This window comes from Chiloscyllium plagiosum, unplaced genomic scaffold, assembly GCF_037043375.1.
Source record: "Chiloscyllium plagiosum isolate Xiang-an unplaced genomic scaffold, Cpla_swu_hap1 HiC_scaffold_24, whole genome shotgun sequence".
Lineage (NCBI taxonomy): Eukaryota > Metazoa > Chordata > Chondrichthyes > Orectolobiformes > Hemiscylliidae > Chiloscyllium > Chiloscyllium plagiosum.
Window position 1 is genome coordinate 31,152,031 of NW_028270162.1, and position 19,248 is coordinate 31,171,278.

Consider the following 19,248-nt stretch of genomic DNA (forward strand, 5'->3'; position numbering starts at 1 on the left):
GCCATCTGGCAAATAAGCATAAGAACCTCATTTTGAAGAGACATCATATAGCTCTCAATGTTCCCAGTGGAAGAAGGCATTGCATTATATTTATGCTTGGCATCATACAGATGTCTGTGTAATGGAGTTATAAGCCATGGTTGGAAAGGATAGCCTATCAATGGCTATTCTCAAAGGACATACAGCCCTTCAAATGAACAAGCAACCTGAGAATTATCAAGGATTTGGGAATCATGGAAACTTCAAGACAACCTTGTGCACACTTTAAGGTATGGTATATTTACGAATTGGAAGCATTTCCTATGAATGAAGTATTCGCATTATGCAGGTTTCCTCCAGGTGCTCTGGTTTCCTCCCACAATCAGAAGATGCGCAGGTTAGGTAAATTGGCCATGCTAAATTGCCCATAGTGTTCAGGGTTGTGTACATTAGGTGCAATAATCAGGGGTAAATACAGGATAATAGGGGAGAGGAATGGGCCGGGTTGGGTTACTCTTTGGAAGGTGGAACTTGTTGGGCCGAAGGCCATTTCCACACGGTAGGGATTCTTTGATTCTACGATTCTATGATATGGTTCTCTCACTGGTACCTATCTACAGTCTATAGCATCTTGAATGCTCCAGAGATGATACAGTTCTGTCATGGTGCCTTTGGACATCTTCACTCAGCAGCTGAACAATGCTTGCTCATCTGGAGGAATTCAGTGATGACAAAGGCTGCGAATCTCTGCATCCTGAGGAAACATATTACTGGAAGCTCTGCATTGAGACTGTTCGACATCTGCTGGAGGTTGTGCTGCAGCTAGATTTCCAGATGCATGTGTTTCTCTTTGCTTTTGTGGCAAACAGAGATGGTAACAACCTGGATCCATTGGTGATGTTTCCAATGATCCTACATGAGCAGGTTTAGTAATGTGATCAATCTGCAGTTTCAGCACACAGAAATGACAGCCTTCCATCATCTTCCATACATTTGGACATGCAGCACCCAACAAAGTGAGTAGTGAGATGCTACAACATGGAGTCCACATTCTGATGTATGCTGCACAAGCCATGTCAGGTGCAGACTGAAAGTGATTTGTTATGAACAATGACACCTTCCTGCCCCACAACAACTTCTCACATGATCCAAGAAAATTAGCAGTGTATAAAAGAACATGTTGTGAAACTTGGCAACAGTTCAAAGTGTGCGAAAAGTACCCAATGAGACCTTAGAATGGCTGGGTGGCAGGGAATAAAAACAACATCTATCACTAGAGATGATGTACAAGGGAAACAAATGGGGTTAAAGGCCAATAGGTAACCTGGACCTGATACGCCATATCGTAGGATTTTAAAGGAAGTAGCTGCAAAGATAATGGATACATTGGAATCTTCCTGGAATCCTTAGATTGTAGAAAAGTCCCAGAGGATTATAAAACCGTAAAGGTAACACCCTTATTCAAACAAGATAGGAGATGGAAAAAACTATAGGACACTTAGCTTAGCATCTGTCATTGAGAAAATTTTAGAGTCTATTATAAAGGATGTAATCGCAGATTATTTAGAAACACATAATATAAGTAAGCAGATGGCTTTAACTAAGTAATGGCTTCATGAAGGGGGAATCATGCCTGACACACTTATCACAGTTCTTTGAAGAGGTGATGAGCAGTGTAGATAAACAGGAACCATGAGATGATATAAGTGAATTTCCAAAAAGTACTTGACTTCTACTAAGGGTACTTATAAGCTAAGGGCCTTGGTGTTGGGGGTATTTCCCAACCATTTTGGAATGAAAACAGCAACTGATGACTGACCAGACTCTTGACTGATATCAGTACAGGTTCTTAACTGATTTAATCTCTGCAGAGGAGGAGGTGGGCCACGGTCAATTCTGCAGACCTAGTGCAACCAATCAAGGGATTAGTGATTTAACAAAGCAGTCCACAACCTGACATGGCTTGTGCAGCCTCCATCAGAATGTGGACTGCTTTGTTAAAGGTCCATGTTACTGACAAACATGGCAAGTCGCTATGTGCTAAAAGTTCTGAATGAGATAGCAAGGTGCAGAAAAGGCAAGGCAGAGATGCTGTGAGCATCGAAGTAAGTATAAAATGAGTGAGTGTTAAGAATGCAAGCTAAGAGTTCAGAAATGCAAACTGTTTCAATGAATGAGATGGCTGCCTGTCCCAGTGTGCAAAGTGGCCTAACAGCAACATCGGAATGTAAGATGTCATTGAACTCCAAAGTGTGGTATTGAAGTGCTCCATTAGAATTATAACTGAGTCGAGATAGGCTGCTGCAACCAGGTGACCACTCTAGTTTGCTGCTCAATCACCTCCAATACACCCTTTCTTTTCCGTGCCACCTTTCCATGCAAATACAGGAAATGGAACCATGTCGCATTATAATTCCTTTTGGCCCTGCATTGTCAACTGTTTAATGATTTAGTTCTCTTTTGCCTTTCATTCTTTCTTCTCTTCTGCTCCTTTTCCAACATTCTTCATTTTAACTTGCATAAAACCTATTGCATTGCTAACTTTCCCCAGTTCTGACAAAGGATATTGGCTTAGAACATAAACTCATTTCCATCTTCATAGAGGCTGTCAGACTTGCTAAGGACTTCCAGCATTTCCTCTTTTTTTATGTAAGCCCAGTGTGTTTTAGAATGCAAATAATGGATATCGGATGACAAGTTAACACCCACTATAATGACATTTCATTTTGGTCAGCAAACTTCAAAAAAGATAAAAAGTGCATTAGAAAGAATTCTTATAGGTGACCAGGTTACTTAACTAACTTATGAAGATAAGCTCAAATTACTTAACTTATTTTCGAGAAGAGACATCTTGCAAGAAGATAAATGATATAGGTTTGAATGAAAGTAAACAAGTTAGTTAAGTGCAGAATTTATTGAAGTCAAGGGGAAGAACACAATGAAACCTTTTACCCCTGCCTGACAGGATAGTAAATGTTCACAGATGACTCAGAGAAGTAACTGCTTTTGGATAAAATAAATTCAATAAGAAGGGAAGTTGGGGATTACAGAAATATAAATAACACTGCTTGACTTTTCTCAGTACAGACTGTGCATTTTTTACGTATTTCAGCCCGTTAAAAAGCCAAACTGCTGCCACTCAATTCAGAAAGTAAGCATTTAGCTTAGATTACTATAATAAGTACTGGAAAACACAACTTACCCAGACGAAGCATTCCCTGACCATTGGGAGTGTCATCAAACCATTCACCTTCATAGGTAGAGCAATCTGCATAGTACATTCTACCCCAGCCGTTTCTCTTGTCAGCATACCAATGGCCCTCATAAATGTCATCATCTGAGTAAAAGTTCGTTCCTAACCCCTACAGAAAAGGTATCATTGATGTATCATAACAATAATGATAAAACATAAAAGTAAAATGAAATCACATAAAAAAATGAATAAGAAAGACATAAACACTTACTTTATATAAGGCTTTCACAGCCTCAGCATGTTCCAAAGCACTTTACAGCCAATGAACTACGTCTGAACTAGACAAATTTTTGATTGTCAAGGGTTCCAGGGAGAAAGTGAGAATGGGGTTGAGAAATGATCAGCCATGATTGAGTGGTGCAGCAGACTTGATGAGCCAAATGGCCTAAATTCTGCTCCTATATTTTATGGTCTAACTGTAACTACCATTCTAATGCAAAGGAGTGACAGGCAATTTGCACACACCAAACTCCAGAAACAGCAAAGTAGTAAGGATCAGATAATCTACTTATCTATGAGATAAGTATTGGCTAAGTCAATGTACATAATTCATATGCTTTTCTTCAAAACTGTGCCACAGGATTTTTTACATACACCTGAGAGGTCAGAGGACATTCGAAAGCACTGTTGGAAATTCATGTCTCAGGATTTGCTGAGATATAGAATACTGCACCTCCATGGAGGTCATGGTAACAATTCTGTAAATGTTTATTGCAAAGTAATCGCTCTATTTATCTAACAGGCTTGTGTTTCAGGGAAGTAGTTTCTCTGTACATTGTATGTATATATGTTCATTCACAACCAGGCATGAGTAGAAGGTCCGCAAATTTGGGAAAGTTAGAAGAATCCATCAGTTCTCAAGTGATCATCAGACTCCACCAAAGTAATTCATCTCAGAGAACTTTTTGCCTCCAGGTAGTGGAAAATACTTCAATTTTTTTGTACAAAGACCTGCTGTTTCATTCCAATTTGACATTCAAATTGCCTGCCTACTACTTCACAGAAATTGCAATTTAAACTGCAAGGCAATTTCATGAATCAAAGATAGAAAAGGTAACGGTAATCCTTGTCATTATATTCTAAGTCAACTCTCCTGCACAATGAATATTCTCTACCTTCCTGTTCCACTGATTCTCAACTTGAAATAAAAATTTAAAATCCAAACAAAAGGCTTAGAAAGTAACAAAAAACATTTGTGTCCAATTTCAATTGAACAGTGCAAACAATTAATAGGAAACTGGCAAACAGATATTGTAAGCAGCCAAAGACAGTAACCAATTGTTAAAGAGCAGATAGTTCAGTTGGAATCTGACTGGACACTGCTAGGCTCCAAATTGCCAGAATGCAAAAACCACCACTTTCAGGTGAAACTTATTCATTATTTTTAATTGGGGCTCCAACCAAGTTAAAGTCATTTAAGCCACATTTTTTCTGGAGTGATTTTAGTTTTGAAACCAAGAGATCAGCATCCATAAATTAGTTTACAGTTTTGTATTGCTAAGTTGAGCACTCTTATCACGGAGGTGAGTTCTTAGTCCCACAAAATAGTTGGTGAAATTGAAAGAGATCTGGAAGTATTTGTAGTCCATTAGCTGTCCTTTTTAATCCTGACATCTGTAAATCAGTAATTAATTCATCCATTTGTTTTGTCTTTCACTTCTGGGATACAATGGCTTGCCAAAAGAACAAGTTGATGAAGAACGCTAAATTGGGTGAATTTGATTAGCTAACTTGCGATATGCCCCAAGTGCAGTTACTGTAATTAAGAAGCTATTTTCTAATACCATTTGACAACTCTGGGAAATGTTCAACAACTGTTCCCTGCACACACAACCCAAGCAAGTGTGTTGGTGCAGTGGTAAAGCTCCCATCTAATTGTATTATTTATTACTTTTGAATTATATGAAGATAACTAAAATATAGACAATACTAGAACTTCAGATAAAAATAGAAGGCCACATTGTTTGCAGTTTTATTTGCTTTGTTATCTGGAATTTTAAAAAATAACTACTAATGCCTTTAATTAGACAATTTCATATCCCCATCTCACAATTGGAAATTTGCTTTGTGGAAAAGTAATTTGAATTGGGAAGGTAATTGTGAATTTGGAATATTTGAAACAGTGTAATCAATGGTTTGCCCCCTGTACATTTAATGAACTTTTTAAGCAGATCAATATTGACATCACTGGCGCTGGAATATTCTGAACTTCGAGCCTTTTTACTGTGCAGAACTTGAACACTTTCAGACACACTCAGCTGCTATAGACTATTTTCAAGAGCATTCCAAGTTACAGATTATTTTTAACAATTCATTTAGAAACCTACAAAAGTTATATATTGTTGAAAAGGGAAATATGTTGCCAAAGCTTTCCATCTTACAGTCATCAGAACAAACTTGCCAAATTTCAAATGATCGCGCAACTTGTATGACAGAAGAAAATGTTGTTGACTGATTAGCCAAGGCCAATAGTTTCCCACTGCCATGGAGAAAGCAATGGGGAACTACTGGCTCCAAGATCCCAAGTACTTCAAGAAAGAGGCACAAAGCTTGAACATATCCTTTTAGTGTGCAGATAATCAGTCTTTGCAGATGAATTTATGTCAATTTTAACAGATTATGTAAGCCATATTATGAGCTAAAGAATCATGTTAGGAAAATACATAAGACTGGCCATATCAGCAATCTTGTAAAATACAGCTTTCAAAATGTTCTCATCCTGCAAGCATGAACAGAGAGCACCAAAACTATCCAGAATAACAGTGGTTATCTTGATCAGATCCTTGTTCTCTGAGTATCTCAAAACTTCTTAAATGAGCCAGAGGTTCCACTTTTGGATCTGAAAAATGTCTTATTTATGTCAAATTTACACCAGAAAGGCCACATCTCTCAAAAAATTTGAATAGATCAAGCAAGCTATTTCACAATACTACAATGCAGTAGCTATGTTTGGATGCTGACACTACTGAAAAAGACATTCTTTTTTCACATTATTGAGCAATTCATGTATAAATTCTGACTTGTGCGAGAGGATAAAATGTTGCCGACTAATTGGCTGAGGCCAATAGTTTCCCATTGCCATGGAGAAAGCAATGAATTGGAAGGGTTTAGAGGAACATGGGCCAAGTGCTGACAAGTGGGACCACGTTAATTTGAGACATCTGCTCACCATGGACGAGTTGGACCGAAGGATCTGTTTCCGTGCTATACATCTCTATGAATCTAAGTGCTGGTGTGATGTCAGGTATGTGGATTGTACAACCTCATGACTGGCTGATTAAATCAAAGCATGTTCCTTCAGTTATTTGTAATATTAGGAGTACAGGTCATATTTAGCCTGCACTTCCAATACCTAAAAAAAGGTCTATTTTCTGATGTGATTTTGCAATTAGGCAGCACTTGATAAATAATTCTGAGTAATTCCAAGTGCACAACAGCTACACTAACAACCAATTAAAAATACACACTCAAACTTATAATATGGCGTACTTGCTAGAAGCAACGTGCAGACGGTTCTGCTATAACACACATTTCATCAACATGAATTGGCTTTGACATGATTGGAGAATTAGACCATTATTTGTAGAACACAAACCTCCCCTGCCTGTATTGGATATAAAATGATTCGGGCCTCATTAGTTTAAATTGCACGATTTTCTTATAACGCGAGATCGCACAAGAACAGAACTATCGCGTTATATCAAAACCGACTTTACAGATACGTTCACAGGACCCATTCCCTGTAAACAAAAGGAATATTTTCAACCTTGCACCTCTGAATTATTTCAGAGCCTGTGGAACCTATAGCACTCTGTTGCTTTCTCCTTGGCAATGCCACAGCCTATCAGAGTCTATTTGTCAACCAATCAACATCCTTTTCTTCTGCAGTTTAAATTGTTGTAATCATTTGTAATTTTACATTCTTGTATTTGTCTTGTTGAAGGCAAGATAAAAAGCTTCAGTAATATCTCACTATTCAGCATTATTCAAGTTCTATATCTACAAAGACTCAGATTAAACAAATCAGGAACATTGTGAGGGCACCTGTTCATTGATTCATTTAAGACCAATGTAGTGTACACACATTTTTTAAAATCCATTCAAAAATTTACCAAATAAAAATGAGGAAATTTCAATTTTGGTTTGAGGGTAGTCCTTCAGTACTCACTACCGAACCCCAATATCAAATTCTGTCCATACATGATACAAGAATTTCCACAATTATAAAATAGCAAACAATATAAAAATGGCTCTTCATTGAGTAACAGTTGAACTAAATTTGACACTGCAAAGAAGTAGTTCATTATGAAGGAAAGGAAAATTTTGGTAACTAAATGTGAAAGATGCACTATATTTGCATAAAAATCACAATGATGTGGAAGTTGGACAGTTAAAAATCCCACAACACCAGGTTTATTTGGAAGTATTAACTCTCAGATAATGATCATTTTGATCCTGCCCCACTCGGTACCTGATGAAGGAACTGCACTCCGAAAGCTAGTACTTCCAAATAAATATGTTGCTCTATAGCCTGGTGTTGTGGAATTTTAACTTTGCATAAAAGTAGTCAGTTATCTTGGACAAATAAAACATTAAAAACAAATTATAATGATACAATATACACTAAAATGGTAAACGGTATTACTTCAATGGTATTCTCAAAAAAAGTAACTATTACCAAAATCACATCAATTCTGTACTCACATGTCTTTTGTCATTTTTCCATGCTCCTGAATAGACCTTTTTATATTCTCCATTAATTGGATCTGGTACACTGTAAGTCCCAAAACCATTTCTTTTTCCATATTCCCAGTCACCATTGTATATGGCTCCATTAGATTTCCACTTCTGCGTTCCCTTTCCTGTTTAGGTTAAACTAAACTATCAATGATGATGCAACTGGAAATGTTTAAATACTTTAGAATTTTTTTTGCCTTAATGCTCAAAATGGACATTTTCAGCACTCTCACTATTATAAAATAGATATTGATTAGTATAATTTTTTGAACTTGCAATGAGGAATTGTCAGTATATAAATCAAATGTTTAAGATAAGGATTATTTCAATCTCTTCACAAGTAATTCATGCAATAAGGATTTCAATTCTTGATTACAAAGCTGTAAAATCAAATTTATACTTTATCATCAGTGAGACAAACTTTGGCACAAACTTTGGTAGGAATGGGAGTTATGGCTATATATGAATAAACTTAAGAAGAGATTTGGACAGTAAGTGGACAATAGAAGTGGACAAGTATATGGAGTCCGGAGAAAGGGTCACTTGACCTGAAACATTAACTCTGATTTCTCTCCACAGATGCTGCCAGACCTGCTGAGCTTTTCCAGCAATTTCTATTTTTGCTTCTGACAAGAACATGGGAACTTCAATATCATCTGGAAAAATGTGAATTATCCACTTTGATAGGAACAAACAGAAATGCAGAATACTTCTTAGGTGGTGTTCAATTGATAAGTATTTATCTCCAAAAGAACCTGGGTATTCTTGTTCTTAAATCTAACATGCAGGTGCAGCAAGCAATTGAGAAAGCAATGGTACATTAGCCTTTATTGCAAGTGTATTTAGATCAAAAGTACAGAAATCTTGCCACAATTGTATACAGCATTAGTGAGACTGCATCTTTATATAATTTTGTTCTTCTTACCAAAGGAAGGGTAAAATTGCCATTTGGGTAGTGCAAAGCAAGTTCACCAGACTGATCCATGGGATGGCACGATTGTTACTACTAGGAGAAGTTAAAAAGACTGAGTCTGTATTTTCTAAAGTTTAGAAGAATGAGAGGTTTATCTCATTGGAAGAGTACAAAATTCTGACAAGATTTGATAAGGTAATTCAAAATGGATGTTTCTCCTTTCTGTAGGGTCTTGAACCAGGGGGAAAAAAGTCTCAGAATAAGAGATTAGGGCATGTCGGATGAGATGAGGAGGAATTTCTTCAGATTTCAGAAGCAGTGGTATTCTCTACCCCAGACGGGTGCCATTGAGTGCTATCAAGACAGAGATCAATAGATTTTTAAATATCACACCTGTTAAAAGATATAGAGATAGTGCAGGAAAATAGGATTGAGTTAGAAGATCAGCCATGATCTAGTTGAATGCAGAGCAGGCTAGAGGGCTTAAATAGCTTACTCTTGTTCTTAATTCCAATGTTATGTGAAAAGCAATGTTTTCAACACAATGTGAAACATACATATTGATCATTGTGTAAAAGCTGCTTATTTGAGAGACTTTTTATACACATTGTTGATGCAGTTTCCCAGTTTGAAAACTGAAAAATGTAAATAGATCTCATGGCATCCAAAACATTCATGTTTCTAGACAGTGCATTTTTTTAATTGCTCTAGATTGACATTGAAAGATGTACATAAAATTTCAAACCAGAACCAATGTCACCTGTTAAGGAAATGAATTGGGTCTCCTATAACTCAAAGCTTAAGCCAATACAGACAAAGTAGATTCTAATTAATCCAAATGGGGTGTGACAACAATGCGAAGAAAATGCAGTGACATTGCCTCAGTGATCATCTTTTACAACTACTTTTAGGCGATTCCACAGACCATTGAAACTTCAAATCTCCCTTAGTTCCATTTTAGGAACACCAACGAACTACTGATTTTTCATTGTCTCAGCAATAAAATTAAAATGGTATTAGTAAATATTTTAGAAGTCCAACTGAAATTACACAAAATTGATTAAGGCAATTCAAAATTAGAACAAAAAAGAAAAGCATTAAGGCAGTAAATTTGCTAGTTAGCAAATCTACATTGTTTGTGGTCTATTTTATATTGCTTGTGTATTGTTCTAAGTCTAGAGCACAGTTTTGAAGTTCAGATGCTAATCTACCTTTATCTGTATCAAATAGATGAACTGAATTAATCATAACTACACACAAACGACTAAATCAAAAGGACAATTGCAATTGTTTTTAAACTTCAGGCTTCACATTAATAATTGGTTCTCTTTTCTTAAAAGTTACTTTAACCTATAACAAAGTATGATGATGCATTGTATAAAAGCTTTTCATTTGATTACTTTATAATGTATATCCTGTCCAAATATCAGAGGAACTAAAGGAGCATATCCAACAGTACCTAATTCTTTGCAGCAATTGAGGTTTATAGAAAGTTCAGTTGTTAAGAATAAAAAATATATGTATATAATGGTATACAGTCTAAAATATTATACGGAGGTCACAATTTCAATAATTTCTTGTAGCATGTAGAATTATAAATTAAACATGAGTATCTGTAACAAAAACAGAAATTGCTGGAGAAATTAAACAGGTCTGGCAGCATCTATGAAGAGAAAGCAGAATTAATGTTTTGAGTCCAGCAACCTTTGTTCAGAACTAATAGTAACTAGGAAAAGCTAGCTAATGACAGAGGGTGTGGGAAAAACAAGTGTGGATAGGTTGAGACAAAGAGAGACAGAAAGAGAGCATAGGAGAAAGTGAGGTCTGCAGATGCTGGAGATCAGAGCTGAAAATGTGTTGCTGGAAAAGCGCAGCAGGTCAGGCAGCATCCAGGGAACAGGAGAATCCACGTTTCGGGCATAAGCCCTTCTTCAGGCTTATGCCCGAAACGTCGATTCTCCTGTTCCCTGGATGCTGCCTGACCTGCTGCGCTTTTCCAGCAACACATTTTCAGCTCAGAAAGAGAGCATACACAGAGAATGAGAGATGGGGACAATGAGAAGGTGACAATGGATTAGCTGTGCTGAAAGCAACCAATGTCATGACAGAGCCTGGGGCGTGAGTTGGATAAAGCACATGGAAGGATGTGCTTGGGTTCTAAAATTGTTGAACTCAACATTGAGTCCTGAGACCGCAGGTTCCAAAATGAAAAACAAGATGCTGTTCTTCCAGCTTGCACTGAGCCTCACTGGAGCACTGCAGCAAGCCCAAGAGAGAAATATTGGCCCGGGAACAGTAGTGTTGAAGTTGCAGGCACCTGGAAGCTCAGGGTCATTTTTATGGCCAAAATATAGGTGTACTGTAAAGTGAGGACCAGTCTGCATTTTGTCTCCCGAGTTGTGAGCAGTGAATACAATCGACTAGATTGAATGAAGTGTAGATAAATCGCTGCTTCACCTGGAAAGTGAGACTGTGTGTCTGCAGCCTTGGATATTGAGGAAGGAGGAAATAAATGGGCAGACACTGCACCTTCTGCAATTGCACAGGAAGGTGCCATGGGTTACAAGGAAGCTTTGGGAGTGGAAGAGTGGATCAGGATGTCCCATGGGAACAGTCCATGCAGAATGCTGATAAGAGAGGGGATGGGAATACTTGTCTGGTGGTGGCAGAAATGGCAGCTAATGATTGTTTTGGATGTGGATGCTGATTTAGTGGAATGTGAGCACCTTATTGTTGTTGTGCAAGGGAAGAGATGGGATAAAGACATGGCTAAGGCTCTGTCAACCATGGTGGCTGGGATTCCTCAGTTGAGGAAAAAGGTCGACGTTTCTGAGGTCCCCATGCAGAATGAGATATCATCAGAATAGATGTGATGGAGGTGAAGAAACTGGAAAAATGGAATGAAGCCCTTACGGGAAGTAGGGTGTGAGGATATGTATCGGGGTAACTGTGGGAGTCAGTGAGTTTGTGGTGCAACATGTCATATTTGAGTATTATCAATTGCAAAGAATGTCTTCATTTTTAAAAATATGGAACAACAAATTGATCACAATATTACTTTGTTGTAATGGATCAACGCTATTAAGCAAGCCAATTATTGACATCATCAGTGTCTGTCTTTCCTGAGACCATCACCACTCTTCTCAAAATCTATCCTTGGCCCATCCTTCCTCTCCAAGGACAGTCCCATCTCCAATCACTTCATGGTCTTCAAAGTCAGTGTACATGTTGTCACTGGCAGCTCTATGCCATCTTCTCAAAACTCTTTTCTCTAATCTCTTCACGTTAGCTTCCACATTCAGGCTCCTGATGCATAACCCACCTTGTCCTTTTTTCAACACTCAATAAGATGTTCATTATTTTTATCCAAATTGTGGTTGATATACATTGCCCCTCCTAAATTAACTATTAGGTGGAGAGGGATTATCTTTATGAACCATTGCAAACCTCATGATCCAGTGGTAGTTGGATTTTGAACCAGCAAAAATGTAGGCATGGCAAAATTTGTCCATGTCAAGACTGCATACAACATGGAGGAGAAATTAGAAATAATGAGCTCAGCATTATACTTCCAATCTTGGCTTTCTCATTGGTAGATTTCACAGGGTTGGGAAATGTTAGTGAAGTAAGTTTGGCAATTGAAGAACGTAGGATAAACTAACTTCACAGTGCACTGTTGGATGAGGATAATTAAGCTATATTTTGTAATCCTTCTCAAATTATTCTTTCATTCATCCAGCTCAATGAGAATGATCCAGTCTCAGGTAATGAAATACAGGCACTGTAGTACCAGAAATGACTTTTCTTCCTCAACTTTGGTTTTCATCTAACATTCAGTCCTTCACTAACCACCAATCTGCAACAATTTGATCTCAAACCCCTTGTGAATTTTATCAATTAACAATGAGCATAGGATCATAAGGCACTAGCATTACCATCTCAATCACTCCACCAATTCTCTTGACCACTTCAAAGCGTTATCAGAAATAAATTTTGGATAACTATCACATTGGGGATGTTTGATCATTTTACTGACAAACATCTGCATATTGTTTATATTATGTGGTAAATGGTATATGCAGTAAGAGTTCACATCAGCCATAATCTCATTGGTGAAAAAGGCTCGAGGTGCTAAATTGCCTGATCTTGTTCCTCTGTTCAAGCTCAAGAGGCAGTGGGGGTATGGGACTGAGTTGTGTGTTCAACCGACACCGGTCTTCCAGGTTAGAAAATGAGAATCCATTCAGATCCTTTTGGTAGATTATCATCTTCATTGCCTGGGTAATAATTTGGCAGACAAATCACCCATCCTTTACAAACAGATGATTTGTATTTAATTAATTGAAGATAAATACATATGCACTGTGTCAAGGTGACCTATTCATTTCAAAAGCAGTCATGTCTCCACAATGCAACCATATTCACCATAAATGGAAGCAAGATGTGTCTTAGTGGTTTTTTGCCACAGAATATCATGTGTGTAATGTAGTTGCATAATTCATTGCTGCTTACTGTAAAGAAGCAACTGAATTAAAAAAAATCTCTCCTTCTGCCAATATATAGGCTCTGCATTACAAAGATCCTGTTATTAATACCTCCTCATGGCAACGCACTGTAACTTTACACCCTAGACAAAACCTCAAGGGATCTCAGTGGAACTCTGCCCCCAATGATGCATTACACAGGTCAACCAACATGTGGTCATGCCCTGGTAACCATCACCTGGGTCCCACTGATGTGTCAAATAGTACACACAGTCTTCTTTTTGGACAGTCAAATGTTAACACCTGGTAAATCAAATTGTTAGGTTTGTTCATGTGTTTATTTAAGATTAAGAAGTAAGAAATGGTAGCTAGATGGTAGCTATTAATTATCTGAGCACATACATAAAGGGAGCACCTAGTAACATTTGATGTGGAACGAGAGGGGCAAGATTGAGAAAATCAATAAACTTTGGACAAAAGAAATATGTGTCTTAATTTCCTCTCTGCAATTAGCTTCGAGCATATTAGCATCAAAGGTATTGGAGTGGAGTCCGACAGAATCCTGGTACTTGCTTTCTGGCAACCTCTGCACAAGAGTGAGCCTCATCCACAGAGGCTCCCAACTTTGCTCTGAATTCAACCGACAAGGTTGAGAGGAAGATGCAGATACTGAGCAAATCTATATCTCTAAATCTAGGCTATGCAGCTAAAAAATAAATGGAGAGGATACATCAACCTTACATAAGGTGACACTTGTTTAGTACTCCCATTTGTTTAATCCCATCACGTTGCAAACTAACTTTCCAAGATTTTGCTGCTGCGTTTGTTGTAATCTCTGATTTTTTTCTTGCTTAATGCTCTTCCCGCTACAACTATTAAAGACAGTAAGACCATAAGATACAGAAGCAGAATTAGGCCATTCAGTCCATTGAGTCTGCTCCATCATTCAATCATGGCTGATAGGTTTCTCAACCCTATTCTCCTGCCTTCTCCCTGTAACTCTTGATCCCCTTGCTAATCAAGAACTTATCTATCTCTGTCCAAATACACTCAATGATGGAGCCTCAACAGCTTTCTGCAGAAATGGGTTCCACAGATTTACCACCCTCTGGCTAAAGAAATTCCTTCTTAACTCAGTTCTAAAGGGTGACCCCTTCTTCTGAGGCTGTGCCCTTAGGTTCTAGTCTTTCCAACTCATGGAAACATCTTCTCCGCATCTACTCTATTCAGGCCTCTCAGTATGCTATAAATTTCAACAAGATACCTCACATCCTTCTAAACTCCATTGACTACAGACACAGAGTCCTCAGCTGCTCCTCATTCAACAAGCTCTTCATCCCTGGGATCATTCTTGTAAACCACATCTGGAGCCTCTCCCTGGCCAGGTCATTGTTCCTCAGATATGGGGTCCAAAACTGTTCACAATGTGGTCTGACATTATACAGCCTCAGCAGCACATATCTGCTCTTGTATTCTAGTCCTCTTGAAATGAATGCTAACATCACATTTGCTTTCCTAACTACCAACTGCATGTTAACCTTGACAGAACCCTGAACGGAGACTCCTAAGTCCCTTTGTGCTTCAGATTTCTAAAACCTTTCCCAATTTTGAGAATACTCCACACCTGTATTCTTCCTACCAAAGTGCACAAATTCACTTTCCCATGTTGTATTCCACTGCCACTAATTTGGCCATTCTTCTAGCCTGTCCAAGTTCTTCTGCAATTTCCTCACTTCCTCAACAAGATCTACCCCTCCACCTATCTTTGTATCATCTGCAAAATTAGCAACAATCCCCTCAGTTCACTCAGCCAGATTTTAATGTATAAAGTGAATAGTTGTGGTCCCAACAGTGACCTCTGTGAAACTCCACAAGTCACCCAGTGCCACCCTGAAAAAGACACCTTTAACCCCACTTTCTGCCTTTAGTCAGTCAGCCAATCTCTATCCATACCAGCAGCTTTCTGCTAACACCATGGGTTTTTATCTTATTTAGCAGCTTCTTGTGTGCCACCTTGTCAAAGACCTTCTGGAAATCCAAACTGATCACATTACTGGCCCTCCTTTGTCTAACTAGCTTGTTACCACCTCAGAGAATTCTAAAAAATTTGTTCGGCATGACGTTCCTCGAAAAAGCCATGCTGGCTTATAATATTAAAAGATTACATTGGAATATCTCTCTGGACATTAATGTAATATTAAAAGGTTAAACTGCACTGACTGAACATTCTGGAGGTGGGTGGAGACGACATTCATGCAGGAATGCGGACGACTCCCACCCCATTTAGACAGTCATTTGCTATTACTCCCCCTACTATTATCAATTTAAACTATCTCTTCCATTCAGAAGTGCTTTCAGAGTCATCCCCTGAAGCTAGAACACATCACACCTACATTGTCCTAGGGAATCATGGAGTCAGGAAATTGTCTGCATAATGATTCCCCAGGATTAGGACATTTATATTTGCATTATCTCCAAAGATAATCTCATCCTACCATTGTATCTGGGGTAATAAGTGATTAAATAAGGGGTGTAGGCCAGGGTATCCTGTGAGCATTGCAAACTGACCTGTATAAAAGGGGTTGTGTCTTCTTTGTTCAGGGTCTCACTTTGACTTGATTTCACAAGCCTGCGAAGAGGGTCAAAGGGGGTCACCTAACTTGTACAAGCTTTAATAAACTTTAACTGTTTGTAGAGGTTGGTGTGTGCGAATTGCATCTAGTGCGTGAAATCCTGGGAAAAGAACTAACACATGATGGCAGCAGTCAGAATCCAACATACATGGAGCTTCCAGGTGGACTGTGTGTTGGCTACGTGAGACAGGTGGGCCCACAAGGTAAGCATCACTTTGATATCTATCTCTCTCTCTCTCTCTCTCTGTCTCTCTCTCTCTCTCTCTAAACTTAACACTCAGTTGACCCCTTGTCTCCTGGGACTCGGTGGTGACGGAATCTTTGAGGTAACTTGCACACCTCGTTGCTTTGCAAAGTGGATTGTGATTGGAGTTAGAGTCCTCAGGCACATAGAGTAAGAAAAGGGGTTCAAGTCCGCGTGAGAAGTAAAGTAAAAAAGGGGTTCAAGTCCTCAAGGGAAAAAGGAGCATTTAAAAAAAAAAGTGTTAGAACTTGGTACTTATTAAAGGTATCAATTTTGTGACCCACATCTCCCCTTGGAAGTAATTTTAGGACAACATGGCATCACCGAGAAAAGGGGGAGAAAGTGGAGCCGGTCCACTCGGATCCCAACAGTGAAGTGCATTGACTGCCAGGGAAGGTTAGTCTGGGTTTCTGTTGTGGGAGTCTGTTTCTGGGCTGTGAACTCGGCGCGGCAAGTCTTGGTTCTGGGGGAGGGGAGTGGCATGGACTGCAGCGTCATGTGGTCCACTGCGAGGGCTTACTCTTTTTGTGGGTGTGATTTCGTCAGGAGGATATGGCTGGTCTTTTTTTCCCTCATGGCCTCGTCCAGTGATGGGGTAGCGGTAGTCGGTCTGGTTTCCACTGAGGTAAGGATATTTAGTGATTCTTTTTGTGTAGGCGTGCCAGGCACTGTGGGGATCACAGAGCTTTGGGAATCTTGGACCAATGTTTGTGGGGGGTTTTTCTGTGCTGTGGTGGTTGATTGGGAGTCTGTGAACGTGATTTATTCTTGTCCGACTCTGTGTGGACCTTTTGGGGCCACCTCCTCCACATTTTTGACTCCTCATTTTCCATTTCATGGATCAAGCCCGGGTGAACGGGGGGGGGGGGGGGAGTCTCAAATGTGCACAGTTTTCCCCCATATTAAAATGAGAAGAATTCTGACCAGAGATTCTTCAAAAAGAACATAAGAAACTCTGAAATTAAGGTTGTACTAATACTTTGGTCGAGAGGAAAGGTTCAATGTAAATTGTGCCATGCTGAGAGTTTTGATATTTAAATATTTTGGTTTGTTAAAATACTAGTTAAAACAAATCCTTTTAAGTGACTTTTTTGCCTCATTTGACTTAGGATCCTAATTCAATGTGTTTTGTGGATTACGTAATAGGGCAGATTTTGTTTTTACACTGAAATTGTACATTATGTCCTTTTTAAAATGATCGAACTTGTAACCTTAAAACAAATTGATTGAGGACATTGAGCCCCTGATTTGTTTAAAATGCTACAATGCCTGTTTCAAATCAAAAACAATTATGTCAGTGGTCATGTTTTAGCCAGATACGAGTAATGTATTATAATATCTTTGCTGCTGTGTTTTTAATGCAGAGTGTTCACAAAATGGGCGGCACAGTGGCACAGTGGTTAGCACTGCTGCCTCACAGCGCCAGAGACCCAGGTTCATTTTCCCGCCTCAGGCGACTCCCTGTGTGGAATTTGTACATTCTCCTCGTGTCTGCATAGGTTTCCTCCGGGTGCTCCGGTTTCCTCCCACAATCCAAAAATGTGCAGGTTAGGTGAACTGGCCATGCTAAATTGCCCGTAGTGTTAGGTGAAGCGGTAAATGTAGGGGATTGGGTCTGGGTGGGTTGCGCTCGGCGGGTCGGTGTAGACCTGTTGGGCCGAAGGGCCTGTTTCCACACTGTAAGTAATCTAATCTAATTTAAAAAGAGTGCATTTTAAATTTGATGTTTTGTTAAGATTTTAGAGAGCATTAGAATTTGAAGCTGAGCTGAAGTGCATTTTAAGTTTGATGTTTTATTAAGATTTTAGAGACATTAGAACTTGAAGCTGAGCTGTTTCAGTTCTGTCAATTATTGTTAAGATTTCATTGGCCCCCTTCATTTTGCACATTCAAAGAATGTTGAAGTCGACCAAAGTTCCCACTGTAATTCAGACTGTTTTATTTGGGAGGTTTCATTTGGAGAACATTTCATTTTAATATATTCTGCATTTGTTTCCCATGAATATTTGAGATTTAAATTTGAACTGAAACTGCCTCTTCAGTGGCTCGAGCACAGGTAACATTTTGGAAATATTTTTCCTGACAGCTTCCACATTAGACAAGTATTAATTTGTTAAAGGAAAATAATTTTTGAATAACCTGAATGGTTTGATTTTAGGCAAAAGTGAGGACTGCAGATGCTGGAAACCAGAGTCTAGATTGGAGGGGTGCTGGAAAAGCACAGCATGTCAGGCAACATCCGAGGTACAGGAAAATCGATGTTTTGAAGGACTTTTGCCCGAAACGTCAATTTTCCTACTCCTCGGATGCTGCCTGACCTGCTGTGCTTTTCCAGCATCACTCTAATCCGGTTTGATTTTAGGACCACTGATTGTGATTTATAATTGATTAAATTGTTTAGGCTGTACAATTTAGAAGTTTATAGATTGTAGAAAACTTGATAATGTTATAAAGAGTGAACAGAGTAACAGACTTCAAGATAACCGAGAATGTTGAAATAGGCAGACACAATTTAGTGTAGTTAAATGTGTGACTGTCTTCATACTGATAACCACCTTGGCAAGGAAGTAATGAGACAGGAAATGCAAAAATACTTGCAGCAGCTAACTTCGTCTCTAGAGTTTCTCCATTCACAGGTAAAGCATGCCTTCGTACCACTGCTGCCCCTCCAAAACCTGATCCAACAGATTCCATCAGCTCCCCAGTCATGAGCATGAAAAGTGAAGAAGCTAATAACACTGAAGAGGAGGGCGGTACACTTTTTGTCAGTGGCCTTCCTATGGACATTAAACCACGTGAGCTTTATCATCTCTTTCAATCATTTAAGGGATATGATGGTTCACTGATCAAGCTAACATCACAACAGCCAGTTGACTTTGTTACATTTAACAGCAGAGCGGGAGAAGCAGCAAAGAATGCTGCATTCACCTAGCCTGATGCTGCACTTTACGCTCAGATGTGCTGGTATCCTCCATCTGAAGCATCTCTGAAGAATGAAGTCTCAT

General features: G+C 38.9%; 1 protein-coding gene across 2 annotated transcripts in view; it reads right to left on the minus strand.

The window, feature by feature from the left end:
• Positions 1-19,248, minus strand: part of morn3 (MORN repeat containing 3) — an 80,670-nt gene that overhangs the window by 44,655 nt on the left and 16,767 nt on the right. For both annotated transcript variants that reach the window (XR_006315387.2, XM_043715743.2), the window contains 2 exons: positions 7,937-8,094; positions 3,182-3,341 (listed from right to left, as the gene is read on the minus strand). Coding sequence is in view for 1 of the 2 variants with exons in the window: in XM_043715743.2 (XP_043571678.1) it covers positions 3,182-3,341; positions 7,937-8,094 (318 nt within the window). In the remaining variant the exon portion in view is untranslated. The remainder of the gene's footprint in view (positions 1-3,181; positions 3,342-7,936; positions 8,095-19,248) is intronic.